The sequence below is a fragment of the Panthera tigris genome, chromosome B4, assembly GCF_018350195.1.
Source record: "Panthera tigris isolate Pti1 chromosome B4, P.tigris_Pti1_mat1.1, whole genome shotgun sequence".
NCBI classification, from domain to species: domain Eukaryota; kingdom Metazoa; phylum Chordata; class Mammalia; order Carnivora; family Felidae; genus Panthera; species Panthera tigris.
The window spans coordinates 131,885,723-131,908,486 of NC_056666.1; the positions used below are offsets into that span (position 1 = coordinate 131,885,723).

The 22,764-nt window shown below is 45.3% G+C and overlaps 1 protein-coding gene across 8 annotated transcripts in view; it reads right to left on the reverse strand.

The window, feature by feature from the left end:
* Positions 1-22,764, reverse strand: part of ENTHD1 (ENTH domain containing 1) — a 104,929-nt gene that overhangs the window by 7,499 nt on the left and 74,666 nt on the right. For all 8 annotated transcript variants that reach the window (XM_042993323.1, XM_042993319.1, XM_042993322.1 and 5 more), the window contains one exon: positions 4,843-5,241. In XM_042993323.1, the coding sequence (XP_042849257.1) occupies positions 4,843-5,241 (399 nt within the window). The remainder of the gene's footprint in view (positions 1-4,842; positions 5,242-22,764) is intronic.

The following is a 22,764-nucleotide window of genomic DNA, read 5'->3' on the forward strand; positions in this document are numbered from 1 at the left end:
CAGGCAGACGTGGTCCCTCCCTCAGGAAGGCGCCATCCCACTCGGGGAGTGGGGGAGACATCAGACAAGTTCACGGATATGCAATCACATCCCACTCGAATGGCGGTACGTGCTAGAAGGATAATTACGGGCACCAAGACAACATAGAGTGGGAGGGGGATCTGAAGTAATCAAGGGGGTCAGGGAAGCCTGTGGAAGCAACGTTTGAGCTGAGCCCTGAAGGAGGAATGCAGCGGGGAAGGGCTGGGTGGGAAGCGTTCCGGTCTGAGGGAACAACAGCACCAAGCTGGTGAAGCGATTTGGTTTACTTGACAAGCGGAAGCATCACCAGGCTGCGGGGAGAGGCAGAAGCGAGACCGCGCAGGGCAGTGGAAGGCTAGTGACCTTCAGGAACAGGGCGACAGTCCGAGAGGTCTGCCGTCTCAGCGGGGAGCAGCAGTCGTCAGGTCCTCTGGCTGCTCTGGGGAGAATGAACTGGAGCTCCCTAGGATCTCTTTGGTCCGTCCCAGCTGGGCTCTATTCCTCAGCCTGCAAGGCCCTTTCTGGAAGGACAGGAGTTTTCTTGCTCCTGAGAATAAGCAAGGAACTCCTGGGTCCTTTTGGAAATAACCGGAGTGGATGTGGAGAGTTGGGAGGGGGCTGGGGGCTCGGAGCTCTAAAAGCAGAACTAAAGGGACGCCTGGGTGGCTCAGTCGGTTGAGCATCCGACTTCGGCTCAGGTCATGATCTCGCGGTCTGTGAGTTCGAGCCCCGTGTCGGGCTCTGTGCTGACAGCTCGGAGCCTGGAGCCTGCTTCGGATTCTGTCTCTCCCTCTCTCTCTGCCCCTAACCCACTCGCATTCTGTCTCTGTCTCTCTCAAAAATAAATAAACATTGGATAAATAAATAAAAGCAGAACTAAAAACATGGAAACTGGGGGTGCCTGGGTGGCTCAGTCGGTTAAGCGTCTGATTTCGGCTCAGGTCATGATCTCACGGTTCGTGGGTTCGAGCCCCACGTCAGGCTCTGTGCTGACAGCTTGGAGCCTGGGGCCTGCTTCGAATTCTGTGTCTCTCTCTCTCTCTGCCCCTCCCCCACTTGTTCTCTCTCTCTCTCTCTCTCTCTCTCTCTCTCTCTCTCTCTCTCAAAAATAAACATTAAAAACAAAAACAAAAACACGGACACTGGAGTAAAAATAGCAAATTTTTTTTCTACGGCACTGGCCAGGTCCAGATTCTACCCTGAGCACCTGATGTTTGCGAATTCAGGGACCCCCTCCAGCGGCCCCATTCCGTAGATGAAGACAGCGCCACACAGAGGCCACGCAGCCAGTGGCTGGGCTGAGATTATGAACCCAGGCAGTGTGATCCCAGAACCTGAGCCGCTAACAACTATGCAATCCAGCCATTCTTTGTCCTCTGTTGTGATATATATTACATCTACTGTTTTAAAACAAAATACAGTAGGAAAAGTTTGCTTTAAACAGTCACATGCATTTTAAGAGTGAGAATAAAAATAAAATATACTGCGTTTTATATTTACCCACGTATTTTAGGATTGCCCACATGACTTCCCAGCTCCTCTGCCAGTACCGAAGCTCTCTTTTGATAACCTCAGGCCATGTGACTGAACAGTGCCCTCAGGGCCTTAATTTTGGCTACTGTATTTTTCAGCTCCGGAACTTTCGTTTCATTCATTCATTCTTTTTTTAAAAAATCTTTTAATGTTTATTATTTACTTTTGAGAGAGAGAGAGAGAGAGCATGAAGGGGGGAGGGGGAGAGAGAGAGGGAGACACAGAATCAGAAGCAGGCTCCAGGTTCCGAGCCATCAGCACAGAGCCCGACACAGGGCTCGAACCCACGGACCGCAAGATCACGACCTGAGCCGAAGTCAGACGCTCAACCGACTGAGCCACCCAGGGGCCCCTCGTTTCATTCTTTCTTCACAGATACTTGCATTCTGGTGAAATTCTCCATCCTTCCCTCTGTGCTCTTGATCATATTAATCACAGCTATTTTAAAGTACTTATCTTACAATGTCAGTATCTAGCTTCTCTGTGGTTCTGCTTCTGTTGTCTGTTTTTCTCGTGTATTTTAAAAGCCAAAAACTTTGCATGAGAAATTATAGGAGCTCTTAAGCAAGGGCTTCATTGTCTTCTAGAAGACAGATGGAACGCAGTACAATCCCTTTGCTCCACTTGGAGCTGGGTTTCGGCATTTGTGAGGGCTGTTCTAGTTCTGGTCTGTTCTCGCCCCTAGATGGGAGTTGTGATGCCTGGGGCGTGGCCTGTCGCAGGTCCCAGCTGAGAGCACGCTACTCGCCAGAGCCACTCCAGTTTGGCAGACCCTGAGCTCCACCCTCTGTCTCCCAGAGCCGTGAGATGATGAGAACCTTTGCCCTCTAGAAGCTGCCTCCCCCTTAGCTTCTTGGCATCACATCCCTAACGTGTGCAACTTAGCAGGGGGCAGATATTTCAGTAAGAAATTGCACAAAGACTTCGGGGCTTTCTCCTCTGTGACTTCCTCTCTTCTGGCATGTTCGCCCCTGGAGTCCCTGCCACCGGGGATGCCCCAAACTCCAATCCTATCTCTCAAGCCCAGTAAACAGTGGAGAGCCCAGGCCTCTGATTTTCCCTCAGTTTCCATCATCCTGCTCTGCGAATAGGCAAGTGATCCATGGTGGGAAAACTGAGATGAATGCAGGGCCAACTACAAGTAAACTAGTTTCCTGCTTTGCTCACATCATTTCTGACACCAAATGTGGGTTCTGCACACCAAGGATTTCTCTAATTCTCTGAGGACACTAACTGGGTGTCCTATAATTTAACTCCATTCTGGCACTACCCAGAGTTAGTGCAAACACCACAGATGAGAGGCCCAATCCCTCAAGACCGTCCCCCACTTCAGTTGCCACTCACAAGTCTAGGCCTCACATATTTCTGACCTGCCGGGTATAAATGGAGGGATCCCATGATCCCCTCCTCGGGGCTGGTAATTTGCTACAACGGCTCACGGAACTCAGGAAAGTGCTTTGTTTCCTATTACTAGTTTGTTAGGAAGGATACAACTCAGGAACAGCCAAATGGAAAGATGCACCGGACAAGGTATGGGGAAGGGCCCAGAGCTTCCATGCCCTCTCTGGGTGCACCAACCTCCCAGAAACTTCACGTGTTCGCCAACGTGGAGGCTCTCTAAACCCCACTGTCTGGGGATTTTTATGGAGGTTCCGTTACAGAGACATGACTGATCAAATCATTGGCCATTGGTGATGAAGTCAACTTCCCTAGAGGTCAGTGGGTGGGGCTGAAAGTTCCAGCCCTCCACTGGCCTGATTGGTTACTCTGGCAACGAGCCCCCATTCTCCAAGACGCACCTCAACATAAACCCAGGTATGGAAGGAAGGGGTTTATTACAAATAACAAAAAGACTCTTCTCACTCCTATCACTCAGGAAATTCCAAGGGTTTTTAGGGAGCTCAGTGCCGGGAACCAGGGATGAAGACCTAATATATATATTTCATATTATATCACAGTGTCACAGTCCCCTTCCTAGGATCTTGACCCATCATGTGTTTTCTACCTCAGTTGTTTTACAGGACTTCAAACCAGCTTTTAATAGTTTTCCAGCTTTAACCAGTATTTTCGGTGGGAGAGTTAGAACAATACTATCTACTTCATTATAAATGGAAGCAAAAGTCCTCCTTGCTCACTGGCTTTAGAGGAACTTCCAGCTAATTTTTATAATTAAGTATGCTTGGTACACAGGCAGTGGCCAAAACTATTTTCAATGATCTTTCTGTGGTATTTGTGAAAGAAATGAACTCATAGTAACAACATCCCGGGGGACAGCCACGCACACAAACCGTCACAGTCATTGTAACCGGTACTGATTGGTTTCCACATCAACAGTCTCCGCAGAACAGTTAATTTGGTGACAGAAGTAAGAATCAGTTTATTTTTAGGCTATTCGATCCCCTAAAATTCTGGAAAGTGCAGCAAGGGGACTGTGCTATCATTCACTGACCTTACTAACACCAAAGTAAATTTCTTTAGCCTCAACATGTTGGCTTCCATTGTTTGTACTTTTGACCTGAGATTGAGGCAGTTTAGAGTATTTATATTAAAAGCTTTATATTTATATGAGTTAGTAAGCATTATTGTACATAAGAACCAATAAAACGACTCAGTCTTGGAAAATAGCACAAACAACTTATTCTTTTACTAATTAACTTTAAAGAAGAAAGCATAATTACGATGTAGGCTTTGGTAACTGATAGCCAACAATCTGGATTCCCAATTGGCTTTCTCCTTTACCATCAAGGCCCAAGAATACTGCAACCCTTTTAGTGTTTTATAGGACAGAATAAAGAAGAGATTCCCCGCCATTTTTTTTTTTTTTTTTTGGCAATCAGTACACAATACTTTAAAAAAAGGCCGCGTACGCACACACATACATTGTGTGTCTACACATCAGTATACATAATAACTCATTCCTTTTTATAAAGTGTCTTCATAGGTAACCTAAATGCCTAACAGGAAGCTCTTATTTAATGCTAGTTCTTTCTAATTTACTCGGAATCAGAATTGCTCAGAACTTGTGCTTCAACAAGTACTTGAGACCCCCAGGGATGAACTGCCTTTCAGCTCTTTAAGAAAAGGGGTGCTTTTTCCCAACTGAGAAGTCCCTTTCTCTGGCTTGTATGTTTTAACGCCACTGGATGCAGAGTGAAAGAAGGGAACCAGAAACAGAGACAGAAAGCACAGAAAAATAACAGAAGAACACTTCAGAAGAGCTGTGTGTGTGTGTGTGTGTGTGTGTGTGTGTGTGCGCGCGCGTGCGCATGTGGGTGCACGCAGACTCACCCCATGTGGTTACAGTCTTGAGGTTTTCCTCATCCATGTGAACAATGCTGGATTGTGCTGGCTTCTGGCAGTCCTTATTGCTTACCATCTCCTTCACTGGGTCAAATGTTTTGAATGAAGGAGAGACATAGAGCGTCTCCACAGAGGCCTGGTCACAGAAAGTAGAATCTGACTTTGACATCCTTAAATTAGGGCTGACGAACTCTTCCTTATTCGATGACCAAAACGATGGTGAGGTTGTCAATGTGTCAAAGCTTTCTGCAGCGGACTGCTTTTCCAGAGGCATTTGCAAAGGGCTTTCGGTTACGGTATTTGTGATGGTACTGCTGTCTGGTTTCTTGTCCAAACTCACATTTGTCTGCAGAGACGGGCTTTCTTCTGAGGGGGTAGGCACAGCGTCTGTAAAATAACAAGTAAGAACCATGATCAAAAAATACAACTGAAAACACTCTGTTTCAAATCCGTTGCAATTTTATTTCTTTTTTCTTTTCCTTTTAAAAAAAATTTTTTTTTACGTTTATTTATTTTTGAGACAGAGAGAGACAGAGCATGAACGGGGGAGGGGCAGAGAGACAGGGAGACACAGAATCGGAAGCAGGCTCCAGGCTCCGAGCCATCAGCCCAGAGCCCGACGCGGGGCTCGAACTCACGGACCGTGAGATCGTGACCTGAGCTGAAGTCGGACGCCCAACCGACTGAGCCACCCAGGCGCCCCTCTTTTCCTTTTTTTAAAGTAAGCTCTACACCACGCATGTGGCTTGAACTCATGACTCTGAGATCAAGAGCCACATGCTCCACGGATGGAGCCAGCCGGGTGCCCCCAAATCCATTGTAATTTTAATAATGGATTTTTTTTTTTTTTATTTGAGAGAGAAAGAGAGAGCAAGCAGGAGAAGGGGTCTGGGTAGGGGGAGAGAGAGAGAAAGAGAGAGAGAGAATCTTAAGCAGGCTCCACATTTGCCTGTCATGGGCTCGATCTCTAACCCTGGGATCATGATCTGAGCTGAAATCAAGAGTTGGATGCTCAACTGACTGAGCCACCCAGGCGCTCCTAAATCGGATTTTTTGATGCTATAACAGGATTCTCTATTTAGTTGTTTCTACTTTCTTACTATATTTCTCTTCTGCCTATATAAAGTATACCCCAGCTATTACTGATGCATTAGTCATTTGGTGGCCGCTTCTCTCTCTCTCTCCTCACTGAAGCACAAGGAAAGGAAAGCTTCAAATAACTTGTCTTTAAATATTTTTCTCTTCACCCACTTATCTGTCTCTGAAACCACTATATTTTTAGAACCTTCAAACGTTCATCTTTTACAAGATAAACTAGAGAAAATATGCCATATCATACTGGTCTATCCCTACAGAACCCCCAGCTACCAAAAAAAAAAAAAGGGCCGTTTTCCCCTGTAATAAAAAATGTCTTCTTGTCCTGGTGTCTACACAAAGCCCATGAAAGAAAACCCTGCTTTCGGTAGCAGCCTAATTTTAATAAATCCTTTGTCTATGTGGGAGAAAAGAAGCAATCTTTCAGAGCCGTTGTGATGATTACCAAAATGTAAGTTCCGTCAGGGCGGAATCTTTATCCATTTCATTCATTAATATCACCACAGTAACTAGACTATGACAAAGTACCTGGAATATAAGGGACAAATAATATTTATTACAAATAGAAGGGATTGAAAGGAGCTGATATTTAAGATAGGTCTGATATAGGAAGACCTACTGAATCTGTGACTTATGAGCCTGGTCCAAATTTCTAGACGCAAACTGTTACCAACCCTCCGTGCCAGGGCTGGCTCTGAAGTAGTTTTACCTGAAGTTGGATATGGAAAGAAAGAAAAGTATTTTAAGAGACAGAGTTGATGAAGTTAGTGGCATCATGGGCTGGGAAAGGGCAAAAGGAAGACTGAGCAGAAGCTCCCAGAAGAGGATACAGGAATTGTGTAATTCACTATCGAGTGTCTACGTATCACCATGCCCACCACAACATAGCCTCACAAAGCACATTTATATGCCATCATCACCGCTGTCAGGCCCTGAGTTATTACAGAAACACATTTTCATCCACAGTTGGAGGCCAGCCTGGGCGAAATGGCTGCTGGGACGCCACGGCATTGGACAATTCAGGACACGTGCCTCCCTCCCTCCGTGGGGAGTTCCATTTCTCTCCAACCCTCTCACCTCCAAGCTTTTCCATTTTTTCCAACTGATTCAAGCAGCCTGTTCTCTTGCCCTGAACCTGTTCTTTCCTTTCCTTGCCCTCCCCTGTCATCGTCTTTCTCACCACACCCTGTCTGGGGCCCTGCAGTCAGCCTTACATACACTTCCTCATTCTCACCAGTCCGGCCCCTCCCGGCAAACAGGCCCCCCCCACCCAAGAGGCCTTCTTAGGAGTTATCTTTGTGCCCCAGCACTGGAGAGTGTGACCCGTGGGAAGTGTTCAGTAAATGCTTGTTAAGGAGAAGGACAAATAGAAGCACAAGGATAAAGAAAGAGAAAAAGGAGTGCCTTTGTTTTTAAAAAAGCCAAATCAAGTTACTGAAGAATCATTAAAAGAAAGAGTAAATCGGTAGATGAAAATAACTTCTAAAATATCCCTAATTTGCATATGACCGAGTTGTAACTAGTTGGTAAAGGTTTCTGTTAAAGATGCGAATATATTTCCCCGGCAGAATGCTAGACTGACTAGCGCCAAGCACACGTATACCTCCCCATGTTTACATAAACGCGTTTCTTCAGAGTGGATTTTTGTCAAAACTTTTCCCCTTGGCTTCTATTTTACATCTGAGAGAAATGGGGGGAAAAGCATTTTTCTATAGTAACAGAATCACCTTAACACTTAGCAATATGGACAGTAAGATAATTCAGAATGACAATGACTCTCTCATGGAAATATTCACAACAACACTCAATCTAAATCTCAAAACTGGGATGTATAAAGTCATCTAACAGCCATGATTTTATTTGCTTATTTTCTTATTTTTTTATTTTTAAGTAACCTCTATACCCAACATGTGGCTTGAACTCATGACCCCGAGATCAAGAGTCATATGCTCCTCTGACTAAGCCAGCCGGGTGTCCCTAGCCATTGTGTTAACGTTTAATATAAAAGCTTAACATTATGAAAGAAAAAATTATCTTCAAATTCAACGAAACAAACCAGACTGAAGTCTATCTATCCACCCTCTTTCCCATCTGTCCAGGAGGAACAGTCTTCTGGGTGCTTAGACTTTGGTTTTTAGACTGGTAATCTTTTCAATGAGTAAAACACTATGATCTAAAAGAAGAAAGCATGACAACAATTCAAAAATAATGATTTAAAAAAGTTTTTTGATAATGTTTATTTATTTTTGAGAGAGAGAGAGCGCGCGCACGCGTGCGAGTACGAGCGGGGGAGGGGAAGAGAGAGAGGGAGACACAGAATCGGAAGCAGGCTCCAGGCTCCGAGCTGTCAGCACAGAGCCCGACACGGGGCTCCAACTCGAGGACTGTGAGATCATGACCTGAGCCGAAGTCGGATGCTTAACCAATTGAGCCACCCAAGCGCCCCTCAAGTTTCTTTACCTTTATTACCATCTATTTCTCACCCTGCACCCCAACACTGGACCACCCCCTCCGCTTCTCTATCTATTTAAATCCTATCAACGTCTCAAGGCCTCTACCTCGACTACTTCTGGAAACCATTTCCAATCACACCTACCTAATCCTTCCCTTCTCTCAATAATAAATATTAGTTTCTGTAAACTCATTTTTTTTCCACCTAAGAATATGCTGTATACAGCCTATCACACATCGTACTAACTTCCCACATTCTGACTTTAGAGCCTCGACCATGCTTTAGCAGGTAGGAGGTCTGCAAAGGTGAGTTAAATAGGATAATTTATAACTTATCTAAGTGTTATATGTGGATTTTGTGTATAATAATTTACAGTGGATGTAAAGGCTAAAAATTAAGATTAAAGATTAAAGATTTTAAAGAATAAAAATTAAAGATTAATCAAGAAACACTTGTTGAACATCCACTGTTTGCACTGGACTGTATTTAACTCTGCAGGCACCTAAGTGGAAGTCATAGTTCCTACTGTCAATGAATGTTAAGATCAAGCATGGATTTTATATAAGCAGATAGGTAGGGAGGGAGAGAGAGAAAGAAGGAAGGAATATATGTACATATACGTGTATACCTACAAAAGTATATGGACAATAAACACATAGAAATAACTAATGATACAAGTTACCAGTTAAATTTCACAGTGTCTAAGAGGTTGTAGTTTCTCAATAAATGAGTAAACGTGAAGAATAAATGTGTATAATACAGTAGACAATAATACAGTAAATTTGTATAGTACAGTAAATATTCTGTATCTGTGTAATACAGTTTCAGATCGGGTTCCCCCAGAAGCAGACTTGGATGCAGGGAGCATCCTGCAAGTCTGAGAAAAAGACTTGGATGCAGGGAGCGGGTTTGGCCGTCGATCCCAAGGGCACGAGTGAAGGAGTGGGCATGGTAAAACAGAAAAGGGATCAAGTCAATAGAGCGTACTACTGACCAGATTACCATGGTGCGCAAATGAGGTTCGATCCTGCGGGGTGCTGCAGGGTTGTCCTTTCAGGAACGGGAAGGTGGAACACGAATTCAGAGACTCTCGCCTTCACTGGCTGAGGGTTGCGCTCACTAGTGCTAAATCTGGGGCACGTCTAGGCGGTCTCGCACTTACGCCGAACAGGTGGTGTCTGGGCTCCAGAGGAAACCCCGGTAGAGGACACTCGCGGTGGACAGGGGGACTGGTCACCAGGGCTGCCGCTGAACTCAGAGGTAGGCCAAGAGAATACGGGGTGGGGGCATTAACAGCATTTGCTACAAGACATATTCATTTCTCAGTTTTCCTTCCCCCATACCCACTGGAATGACAGAAGTGGCACAAAGAGGTCCAGACCTCGGGAGGCAAATAGAACAGGAGAGAAGAGAGGACAACAGAAGATGGGCGATGTCAACACTGTTGGAAAAGGAACCATTGATGGAGCGAGGAAGCAAACCCCAAATACCTGCAGAGGGGAAGCCAGTGTGGAGGAGATCGGCTCTTACCACAGAGCTCCAGAAAGTCTTAGGAGTGGGAGGAGGGGGCGCCCTGGAAGGCTGGGACCTTGTGCCTCGTTACTTTGGGGAGAGGACCTTCTTTCATACAAACAGTGGGAGGTGTTGTTGTTGCCTGGACGTTCAAATAACTGCAGAAGAGTGTGGATGGGCTGTGCTCGTTATTGAGCTATTGTCTCTTGGCTTTGTGATGCTGGGGACGGGCACCACAAGGCACACCTCTGCTTTGCTGCTTCATTTTGAACTACGGTTTTTCCAGAACTAAATGACCCTACTATACTTTCTTTCGGTTCTTCAAATTTGCCACGTTTCCTCCTTGCACCAAGCCTTCACCCATGCTGTTCTTGGTGCCTGAAATGCTCTTCTTCTTCTTTATACCCAACTGATTTCCAGTTTCCAAGGTTATGTCCGTTAGGTGGACATATCTCTGTGTTTTTGCTCGTGCTGCTCCCTCAGCCTAGAATGTCCTCCAGCCCTGCCCTTCTCCTCTATCAAAAATGGTTTCACGTGTCCAACCCCAATTGAAATACTACTGCTTTTGTTAAATACCTTTATCCTCCGAGTTAAAACGAATCCCTCTTTTCTTTGCTTTTGCATAATTCAATGTGAACATTCATATTTTTCACTTAGTTCATTGTTTCAGAGATTAGTCACTCGTTTGACAAATATTTATTAAGTACAAGGATGTGGCAGGCACTCTTCTAAGCTTTGTAACACTAGTAAAAATTTGTTGTTTATGACTCATTATAATTTGTTTACAGATCCATCGCCTCCAGGAGACTACAAACTCCTTCAGGGCAAACATCTTGATTTCAGCTCCGGTCGTGATCTCAGGGGTTCGTGAGTTGGAGCCCGCCTAGGGCTCCGGGCTGACAGCGGGGAGCCTGCTTGGGATTCTGTCTCCTGCTCTCTCTGCCCCTCCCCCACTTGCTCTCTACCTCTCTCTCAAAATAAATAAAAACAAACTAATAAAAAAAAAAAAGAAATGAAAAGTCTGGTAGAAGCTGCTGTACCAAGTGGCTCTTTACTGACAATTCTAATGGTTCATAAGTGTAAGTGACTGAAGTTTACCTTGGGGTCACTCCTCTCCTCCCTGGTGTCACTTTTAGAGATGCAGGGCCATGTGGAGGAGGACTGAGTCATTAAGTACACAACTGGCCCATTGTCTTTGCCTATTTGTCTCTTCCCAGAAGGGCTTCGGGGTAGATGTTTTCTTGGATCCATATAAAGGATGCACAACATTTATGGAAAAATTTCTGAACTCCGTGGGAACTCCTGGGGATTTGCCGGAGAACAGCAATAAATATTAACTCTATATGGTTGAATACAAAGCACAGAAATGTATACCCTGCAAACACTAAAACAATTGTTTCGTGAGGGCCTCCCAACTTTCTCTGGGAGCGAATCTCTCTGAATTCCACTAAAAAGCAGAGAGGACTACAGAGTGAATTAATTTGGTTGGCTTGCTTTATCAGGTTTCTCATTTTCTTTCAATTTAAAACCTGCATGTCAAAGAGCTTTGTTCTCAAGTATCTGTCTGGCAGACTCCGGGGTGAGAAGCTCAGTATTAAATTATGAGACTGTCCCCGGTTTTCTTTATTGTACAGTGTTTCACACCTGCCAATATACTTGATTAATGCAAAACAGGACCTCGACACATCGGTCATTGTAAAGCTGGTTTGATTACTCTTAATAGTTATCTCTAGGAAGAAGCTTATTCCCTGTGTAAGGCATCAGACTGCAAATTTAAATACAGACTATCACTAAGCTGTCTGCAGTAAGGAAAAGGAAAAACAAACCAAAACAAACCAAAACAAACAAACAAACAAACAAACAAACAAACAAATGCATCACCTCTCCATGCTCTGAGCCTAAGGACAAAAGAGAAGAGCTATGTTGGCGAAGGTACCGAAAATGTTTTTGCTCATTTGGAGACGATGATGAGATCATTTTTGAAAGGGAACATTGGATTTAATTCCGGGTTAAGAGACTTTGCCTACAGGTAGGAATATTCTGTACTGGTAACTCTTTTTTCAATTTTCAATAATTCCCCTGCCTCGTTTCAGGTACTGTAATCATTGCATATTATTTTATATTCCATTATATGGTGACTCTGATAATGGGTGTTAATTCCAGCCCAGCGATTGCTGTGATCAATTCTCCTGCTGGTCTGACGCATGGTATCCAATTACAGCTCCAAGGCGGAGAGCTGGCAAGCGTGACAAAAGGTAGACGCCAAAATAGGTCTTTCTGGAGCTTAAAAATGTGTAGCCGAAGGAGCTTCTACTTTTGCAATTATTTAATCAAAGGACATAGGATCTGACGATAATAGGTCTATTTTGCTAAGAGGCCACAGTTATAAATTATTAATATAGAGGAGTGATTTGAATTGCTCATTAATATATTGGTTTAAAGTAGACAAGCCACTAATTTTAAGGTGGATGTGAGACTTGAATAACATGTTTGACATGAAAATCTTACTATAGTTTTCTTACAGTGTATGCGCGAAACCTCAAATCATCATAATACGTTAGAAGAACAGCTATATTCTCCCTCTGATCCGTGTTAAGTGCGTGCACACACACAGGTGCAGGCTCTGAAAATTTCACTTCATCATATATCACTGCGTTTAACTGCAGAATATAGTGTACCCAAGTTTTAAAAAGAGAAAATATTTTGGAAAGCATGGCTATGAAATACGGCAAGTATATTTACTACTTCTTTCAATATAAATTTGCGATAACGGTTTAACTTCTCATAAGAAAACAGAGACATGGGCATATCTGAAGGTACTTTTCTTTAAAAGCCTCTTCAATAGACAACCTATAACTTACAGCTTCTCTTTTAAAACAGGCTCAATTCTTTAAATTAAAACAAAAACTTTAAAAGAAGATTTAGAAGGCAAAATCCTATTATTTGTTAGAGAATACTGTTAATACTGTTAGATTTTCTGAAGACATCTATTCTGTAAAACATATCATCAAATGAAATAAACGGATCGTTCTTCAAAAATAAAAAAAATGAAAAAATAAGTAGGACGGCAGAAGACTCTCAGGCCATGAAAACGGATCACGGCGAATGGATTATACAGGTACGGGGCGCTCATGATTACATTTTATGCCATAGTTACGGTTCCCCCCATAATAAAAATCCAAATTTCCCTTAATAGATAATCATTATGGAAACTGAAGCTGAACAGGTCTTTGGGAAACTAGTGCTCATGACCTATCTCAGTGTTTCCTGCTGTTTGGGCTAGAGGTTAAATGGAAATTGGCCTCTGGCACACGAGGGTCTCCTGCTCTACAGAGCCCTCTCCAGGCAGGTGCCTGAAGACCTAAGTGTTTGTGACCATCAGACCGATCCATAGAATGCCAATAAAACCCTGCAGGGCACCCGAGGAGAATAAAAAATGAAAATAAATTGGTCAGAGGCTCAATTCTGACATGAATGAAATACAAGAAATGCTCGAAGTGGTACCCGGCCCACAGATACTCTATATAGTTCCTGGCTGCTGTTATGATGGAGTGGTCTGAAGGCGTTCCCGCCATGGCCGTGACTAGAGGCAGACGGGACCCTGGATGTCCCAGGCACTCTCCCCCCCCCCCCAAATTCCTGTATAGGTAGACCACGGGCAGGATGCAGGTTCTCTGTGCCCACTGTTCTTAGAAGGTGGTATTTGACACCAAGAGAACTGGTGTTCTGTGGAAAGATGATGATGAACAACTGTAATTCGCAAACGTTTTCCCTCGTTAGATGTACAGAACAATGAGAAACTTTTACTTCAATGCAGCGTAAAAATCTTGTCTAAGTCTGCAACACAGCAACGCACCTGAGAATATCATTTACGCTGTGAATTCAGATGAAGTATTATTTCTCCTGAAGTAAGGATGCTCTGTTTTCCACACTAAGCTGAGAAAAAAAAAAAAAAACTCACCTATTAAAACTTCGTACAACATATACGTCTCTTTGGAACACACCTTCCCGAATACCTAAAAGGACACGCGCCATTTCTCTGTCCCCAGGCAGGATCGGAGTGTGGTCCTTGTTCTTAGAGCTCTTCGCTTATATTTTTATAATATGACTTACAGCACTATCCTGTAATTTACCTATTAATGTTTCATTTGCTCTTTTTATTCCAGCACCTTCCACATATTTTCATTTGTTCGTTTATGCAACAAACAATATTGGGGATGGCGCAGTGCCCGAAAATACAAAAGCCACCAGAATTATCCCAGCAAAACCTGTCACCATTGCAATTCGTTGGAATTACAAAACACAGAAGACAGATAACCACAGATATACTTAATACGTTTAAGGAAATAACACAAGCTTGAAAATATAAGCAAGGAATAAGATTATAAAAACAGACCCAAGCAGAAGACCCAAATAGAAATTGTAAAAGTGAAAACTAGAATGGCTGAAATTACAAAAATAATTGTTTTTTTAAGCAGCGGGTTAACTAGCTGAAAAGAAAATTAGGAACTGGAAGATAGGGGCAAAGCAATTATTTAAAAATACGGCACAGAGATCAAAGTGAAAGAAAATCTGGGCGTGAGGGGAGGCAGTATGGCGGACGGAGTGTTCTCCCATTGACGCCGTGTCTAGTCAGAGCGCGACCCTCCTTCCGGTCTCTGATGAACCCCCCCCCGCCACCGCATGTCAGCCATGCTGAATCCCTCGAAAGAGTCCCCACACACACCTGGTGCTATCACACCTCTGGGCTTTTGCACTGGCTTCTCTCCCTTCCTGGCCTACCCTTCTTCTCATCTGGAGGTTGAATTTGATCTACTGATGGGACAAAGCTCCCTCCTCCGAGCTCCGCTCTATTCGGCGTCAGAACAGAGGAAGGGCGATACGAGACAAGCGTCTATCTCTTCCTCATCTGGCCGCTGTTGTGATCACGTATCTCTTGGCAGCTGCCGTGGCTTCGGCTAATGTGGCCCTCCCCGGCCGCTCTACAGCAGGCACCCGAATGCTGGTTCTCTCGTGAAGTGAATATGAGAGGCTCTTCAGTGCACCCTGGGGAGCCCCCTAACCACACCATTCCCTAATGCAGGACATCCAGGTCTGGTTCAACTTACTCGAACCACCTCCCTGCGGCGCCCTCCCTACTGGGACTTTCGGTGTTTGCATCTAGCGCCTTGGGCCTGGAACACATTTGACTCCCCGGGGCCCCTGCTCCTCTCCTCTCCCGGGTGACTGACTGCTACTGTAGAGAGTTCACAACTGTTACGTTCATGGTCTCCACGCCCCCCGGGGTCCTCAGGAGTGTCCAGGAATCCTTTCTGCGTGTCCTTTCTCTCCCGTTTCTCTCAGAGACAATTCCAAACTTCCCTGCTCTCCTCAAAGCTCCCTTGTCAACTAGACCTTTCTCTTATTTTTAGTAGATGACCTTCTCCCCTCTTCGTCAAGATAAGAGAGGTTTTTCAACTGGTTTGTTTCAGCTTCTCTCCCTCTCTTCAGCCAACTGAACCACAATCCACAACCGTTCCTCACACCCTTCCCTTCGGTCTTGAGGGTCTGAGACCCTTCTTATGCCTACTCAGGCCTGTCCTGCCATCTGTGTCACCGAAACACCCACTCAAGTGGAACCTAGTCTCCTTTATTTTAAATATTTCTCTGGGCCTTTCTGCTAGTGTCTCTCTGTCTTGCTCCCCCCAGCCAACCACACTGAAAAACAAATTTATTTTCTCCCTCTGAATTAATTTCCCTCTTTCCTGTTCAACTCCTCAAAACACCACAATCTGGCTTCCATTCCTACTTCTTGACTGATGCTGTCCTGTCTGAGGACCACTGACCTTTTCCACTGCTAATTCCAATTTCCAGTCCTAGGTCACAGGACATCCCTGTGTCATCGAAGATTGGTTAGTCTCTCCCCACTCTGCACCCCTGGGAGCGATAACGGTGCACAGGACCAGGACCAGCAGCGGAGGTGACCAGTTTCTGGATATACGCTGAACCAGAGCTGCTATGAAAGGAAGATCGGGGGTGACGCCAAGGTCTGCAGGGATGACGCATCTCTATTCCGGCTGCCTGTTCGTGACACCGTCCTCTTTGCCATTCTACAGGTTCATTCTAATACGTGAGTTTGCAAGTGTTTGTAGTTCTACCCTATTTGGTATATATCAGGCTCCCTGTATCTTTAAATTCATGCCTTTCATCAGTTCTGGAAAAATGATCTCCTATTACCTCATCAAAGAGTGCCTCCCACTGGCTGTACGCAACTTCCCGACTTGCCATTTGTGCCTCAGCTTAAAAAAAAAAGTACTTTCCATCTTCTTGGCCTCCTTGCAGCCCTTCTACTTCTCACTTCGGTTTGATCAAATCTGGTGTTTAATCCATCCACATCCACTGGATTTTTACTTTCAAACAAGTTTATTTTTCCTTTCCAAAAGTTTTATTTGGTCATTTTTCAAATGTGCCTAGTCATCCGTCCCTTACTGATTCCATCCTTTTTTTTTTCCCTTTAAACATTTCATACTCAGATAATATTCTATCGCCAACGGTTCAAGCCTGAAATCCTCAGAGGCTAAACCTGCTGTCCACATCTTTGTAGACTCAGTCACAAAGGCTTATTCTCTTGTGTTTCCGGCGATCACTGATCGTGACATCAGGTTGAGGTTAATCTGTGAGAGTCTTGGGTCTCAGTGGGGCCTCCAGAAAGGATCTGTATTTTTGTCACACCTAAAGCCAGTGCAGCCCCCTTGAATGCTCCACTTAAAGCCGAGTTTGAGGCTCTGCTTCCTCCCTGCTGTGGGCTCCAGCCTGCGGTCTCTGATCTCTGATCAGTGATGATGTCAGCATTCGCCTTCGGGGGAAAACCTGCCTTTGGAGTCCTTCACACCCACAGCTCCCTGCTCCAATCAGGTTCCAGCTCTTGGGTTTAGACACGTGGGGTTTGTTCCGGTCTGCCCTCGAGATTTCCCTCAGTTCCCACGAACCCAACAATGTATTAAAAGGTAGCTTTCATCGAGAATCTAGGTTGGAGGCTCTTCAGAGTATCTAGTCCACCACACTCCTGAAAATGTAAGAAGTCAGGAGTATAGTTTTTATCCCATAGATGATGAAAAGCCACTAAAGGCTGTTTTGAAGATTTGTGTGTTATACAGATCTCTGTGGAGATTATGTGGCAGACAGGAGCGAGGCTCGGGCCAAAAGATCAGCGACAAAGGTGTCCTAATAGTGCAGGTGACAGATGACAAGAGCCTACAAACTAGGGACAGAGATGACAGTTAAGATAAGATTATCATAATTTAGTGATTGAATATTTCTGAATAATTAAGCTTTTTCCAAGTCTGTAGGTAGCAGAGGACTGGTAGCTATCATTATCAAAGTATTAAGGACTCCTTTCTGGGTTTTTCTTCTCTAAGTCAAATGAATCAAACACCTCCAAGGAAGCAAAACGCCCTTTTCATCTATATTTATTCAAAGCATTTGACCTTGGCAGGAGCCACACTAAACTCTCGAGATTTGTAACTGCTGTAGCCCTTTGCTTGGCTTGTCTCAAGGCCATACTGCGTGCTGATCCAAAGTATAAAAGACACCTGCCGCAAACCCTGAGGCACTTCCAGAATATCTTCGTAGTGCAGTAGTGCTGTCGTCCCTTTCCCATCCCCCCACCACACTAGCACAAGCACGTGCCTGTGCGCGCGCGCGCACACACACACACACACACACACACACACATCTTCCAAGAGGGAAACAAAGGACATTTACAGGAGTCTAATCAACCCATCAGAAACCAGGTCATTCATTGTCTACTTCACCCAGTCCTCTAAAGCATCCACACTCCGTTGTAAGGAGGACAGCAATATGAAGAGGAAAAAAAATCAAGCGCCACTGTTTACATTGTGTACAAACTGCTAACTTCAGGGAAACTGAAGCTGTGGTTTGAACGTGTTGGGCATGCTGGACTGTCATCAACAACAAGGGTAAAGAGATGAACGGCGAGAGTGCTCTCGGGAGGGTATTAAGGGATTGGGCATGTCTGGTGATGACCTACATTTGAGGTTTGTGGTGCCCTTTTTTTTTTTTTTTAATAGTAATGGGATGCTCGGATCTCTGATATGCACAGCAGACATACAACCACCATCCAGAAACCACAGTTAGAATTTTTAAAAAATTAGGTGTTTCAAGGAAGGAGAGACTGATTAAAGAAGTAGGAAAAACAATCATCTAAGTTCCAATTTAGTTACTTTAGTGTCCTGATATCCAGGATTTCCAGAAGGCAGGGATTTAAATAGATGTCTCATAGGCACCTCAAATGTAACATATCCAAGATGCAGCCCTTAATATCCCCCAACCCGTTCTCTCCCCACCGCCTTTCCCTTCTCACTAAACGACATCACACACTCACTTCCCAAAGGCAGAAAACTAGGAGTCATCCTTGTTCCCAGACTCGTCCTCCCTCCAACAAGCAGTCGTCAGGAGTCCTAGGGACTGAACTCCAAATTATATCTCAGATCTGCACACTCTTCTCCATAGCCGCTGCCTCCGCTCTCAGTCATGGTCACTTGGACAGTCTACCTAGGTTCTCCATCGATCTTTCTGCTTCTGTCTCCCCCCCATAATGCATTCCCTGACAGTTTCTATTTCAGTAAATAATAAATCAGATTACAGCATCCCTGTGCTTCAAATGTTCCCACTGTGCTCAGAATTCAGTCTGAAACTCCTCCCTCTGACTACACTGTGGTCCCGCGTGACGTGGCTCCTGTCTGCTTTTCTCTGATCTCCACAAGCACCCCCGTCCCCTCATTTGCTTGCAATTCTAGGAGCAAGCTAACCTTTCCTCCTGCCCCTGAGCCTTTGAACTCGCTGTTCCCTCTGCTTGAAATGATCCTTCCAGGCTGCTTCGTCCTTATTTCACAGCACATCATCTCCGTGTAGGGGCCTTCTCTTGCTACCCTAACTAAAGCTCACATGCTCCCATCGCTTCACCGAAGCTCCTGTTCATTTCTTTAACAGCACGTAGTACAATCTGTAATTATACCTTCACCAGAAGTTCCTTGAGGCAGACAGGGCCTGCCATGCTCGCGGCCACAGCTTCATGCCTACCGCCAGGGTCTGACACATGCTACAAACTCGTTGAATTAAAACCTGTTGAATTAAAACCAAATTTCTCAATTTTCCCTTCTAGAATTTGACTACTGTTGAGCAACCAATACCTAGTTGCGAGTAGCTATTTTGGTTTCTGCTTCTAAAAAGCTGAACAATCTCTGGGGTTTTGCCCTAATTTAGAGAGTTAGCTTACTAAGTTGGGGTCCAGGGAACCTCCAGCTTTACAATCAATAAGAATTACAGCAATACTCCTGATTAGAATTAAGATTAACAGGGGCGCCTGGGTGGCTCAGTCGGTTGGGCGTCTGACTCCGGCTCGGGTCATGATCTGACAGTTCGTGTGTTTGAGTCCCGCGTCGGGCTGTGTGCTGACAGATCAGAGCCTGGAGCCTGCTTCGGATTCTGTGTCTCCCTCTCTCTCTGCACCTCCCCTGCTTGTCTTCGATCTCTCTCTCAAAAATAAACAAACATTAAAAAAAAAAAAAAGATTAACAAATCATGTGGCCTTATTGAATAGAATTCTGTTTCAACAGAGAATCAGCAATATTGAGCATTCCTTGTATATCTCATTCCATCTTTACCCTGAGGACACCCTGAAGCCTCCACTCTTCTCCTGTCAGTATCTTACCAATTTCTGACTCATCCAGTATTCAGTTCAGTAAAGACGAACAGGGCGCCCACTCTGTGCTAGGCGCCGTGCTAGGAGCTGGCGTTAGAGGTATAGTACTGGGAGTCAGAGTGTCCCTCCCCACAAATTGAATCCCCAAGGCCCTTCGCCAAGCATAGTCACCTAAACACGAAGCCATGATGCCCAAGAGGGAGTGTCATGATGGGTCAGAGATGAAGACTTAAATTAAAAACAAAAGCCAGATAAGCCTGTCGCAGACGGAGTTTGGAGAGAATATTGGTTCAGCCTGTCTCTCCCTCCCTTACCCCTGTAGGCGTCTACCACAGACTAAAGAACCTCTGAGGGAGGAGACGAACGGAAGAAGCAAGAGTTGGATACTGGCAAGGAGGTCTTGTACCCTAAGCCCATGCCGGGCCCAGTCATGGGAGTTGGGGAGGCGAGGGAGAGGCCGGTCATCCACCTATCCAACAAGTAGTTCTCGAGCCCTTATGGTCACCTAGCCACCCTTCTAGGCCCTGGGCATCGGCATCAGCATCAGCATCAGCATCGGCAGTGAAGAGAAGAGAAGAAAATTCTTTCCCTCGTGCTGCTTTCATTCTGAGCACGGAGAGGGTTTCTGCTTGGGCCCCAGGTGGAGCCTGGAACAGCGAGCGACACTTAGAATCCCCCCATCTGTCTTTACCTCCCACCAGCGACACAGGACGGAAGCAGAAGAACAGAAATGCAGGTGGGGGGTGGGGGGCAACCGCCCAGAGGTCCCCACTACGCGCGAGAGAGGCGCGGGAAGCATCCAGCGGTGTGTGAAGGCTGCGGACTCAGCTGGGGGATCGAGAGAGAGGGAGAGTGGCAGAAGCGAAAGGGCCTCACCATCGGGGCGGCGAGGACGCCGAGTGCACGGCCTAACAACTTAACTCCAGGGCACCGCTATTAAGATGCCGGCGGACACCGGCAGAACGAGACGTGGACAGAGAACGGTGGCTTCCCCTCAGCAGAAGGCAGTGTGAAGAGGTGCCCATCCCCAAAGCCGCGAGGCTGAGCTGGTCCCCGAAACCCGGATGCCGTCCTCGAGAAGAGGGAGGAGAAAGGGAAATCCTGAAGCGACCGAGGGTAAAGCAGAGATGGCCGAGAAAACAAAATAACCAAGGTTATCTTTTCTGTCATCGGAGAAATTTAAGATGATTTTCCGGCACACTGGAGGTCACAGCTTGAAAATATCGTGCCGATGGCTCAGGGGTGAATAAGAACCACCTCTGCCTTTGAGGGTCTCTTCCACCTCCCAGACGGCTCTCTTTCTTCACCAGCTCTTTAAACTCCCCACGAAGAAAGCCACTCAGCTCTCTCTGCCCTCCAGACTTTCCTCCCTCTGAAACTCACCAACCACCTTGAGTAACAGCATCTAGAACCGGGGGAGAAATCATCCATGCTGCGCCTCTGGGCTCCTGCCACACCAGAGACAGATCCTGGTTTCAGACCAGACTTGAAGCGATACGAGACAAAAAGCTAAATAAATACTCTCCGGGCCAGCACCAGTGCTCACGCGCGAAGTTCCCTCTTGACGTCCTTGAGCACGATCGCAAGTTGTATGTGTTTTGAGCACTTCCTGCTAAAAGCAGGAATAAACAGACTTTCTTTAGCTAATGTTACAGTCAAGTGTCAACTAGGGATGAGGAAAATTCTACAAAATTTCAAATGTTTATTTATTTGACAGGGAGAGAGCGAGCACGCATGTGCACACGTGAGTGGGGGAAGGGCAGAGAGGGAGAGAGAGAGAGAGAGAGAGAGAGAGAGAGAGAGAGAGAGAGAATCCTAAGCAGGGTCTGTGCCCCAACATGGGACTCAATCCCACAAACCGTGAGCTCATGACCTGAGCCAAAATCGAGAGTCGGACGCTTAACTGACTGAGCCACCCAGGTGCCCTGAAAATTCCACAAAATTTCAAAAGATGACTCTGATGCTAGTGAACCTCATCAGTGAACTTGGAATACACCCATGGGGGGCTCGTGCTGCCCTTCTTTTACAAACCTACGATAGCTCTTCTCTGAAGACACTTTTGAAGTGTATGCAAAAAATACAGGCAGAGAGCACTGCGAGGAGGACTGTATTCAATTTAGGAGCATTTCAATGACCCTTATTTAGCCAACAAATATCTAGTGGACACTTACTATGTGCTAAGCACTGGGTTAGAGGCAGAGAATAAAATGATGAACAAGACACAGACTTCTCTCAAAAAAAAAAAAAAGCATAGTCAGATCGATAGAATAGAATAGAGAGCCCAGAAATAAACCCACGCATATAATGGTCAATTACTTTACTACAAAGTAGGGGCTCCTGGGTGGCTCAGTCGGTTAAGCATCTAACTCTTGATTTCGGCTCAGGTCATGATCTCACGGTTCGTGAGTTCAAGCCCCATGTTGGGCTCCATGCTGACCGTGCAGAGCCTGCTTGGGATTCTCTGTCTCCCTCTCTCTCTCTCTCTCTCAAAATAAATAAGTAAACGTAAACAATTTTACTATAAAGCAGCCAAGCATATACAATGGGGAAAGGACAGTCTCTTCAGTATATGGTGCTGGGAAAACTGGACAGCAACGTGCAGAAGAATGAACCTGGACCAGTGTCTCACACCGTACACGCACTAACTCAGGATGGCTCAGAGATTTCAACATAAGACCTGAAACCATGGCACTCCTGAAAGGAAACGTAGGTGGCAAGCTCCGTGACATCAGTCTTGGTGAGGATTTTTTAAATTTGACACTAAAAGCAAAGGCAACAAAAGCAAAAGACAAGAAGTAACAAGTGTTGGTGGAGATGTGGAGAAAAAGGAACCCGGTGCACCGTGAGTGGGAAATTAAATTGGCGACTGCACTGTGGAAAACAGTATGGAAGTTTCTCAAAAACATTAAAAACGGAACTACTGTATGATTCAGCAATTCCACCTCTAGGTAGTTATCTGAAGAAAATGAAAACACTAATGCGAAAAGATAGCTATGCCCCCATGTTCACTGCAACATTATTTACAATAGCTAAGCTATGGAAGCAACTTAAATGTCCATTGATGGATGAATGGATAAAGATAATGTCTACACACACACATACTCACACACACACACGATTATTCAGCCATAAGAAAGAAGGAAACCTT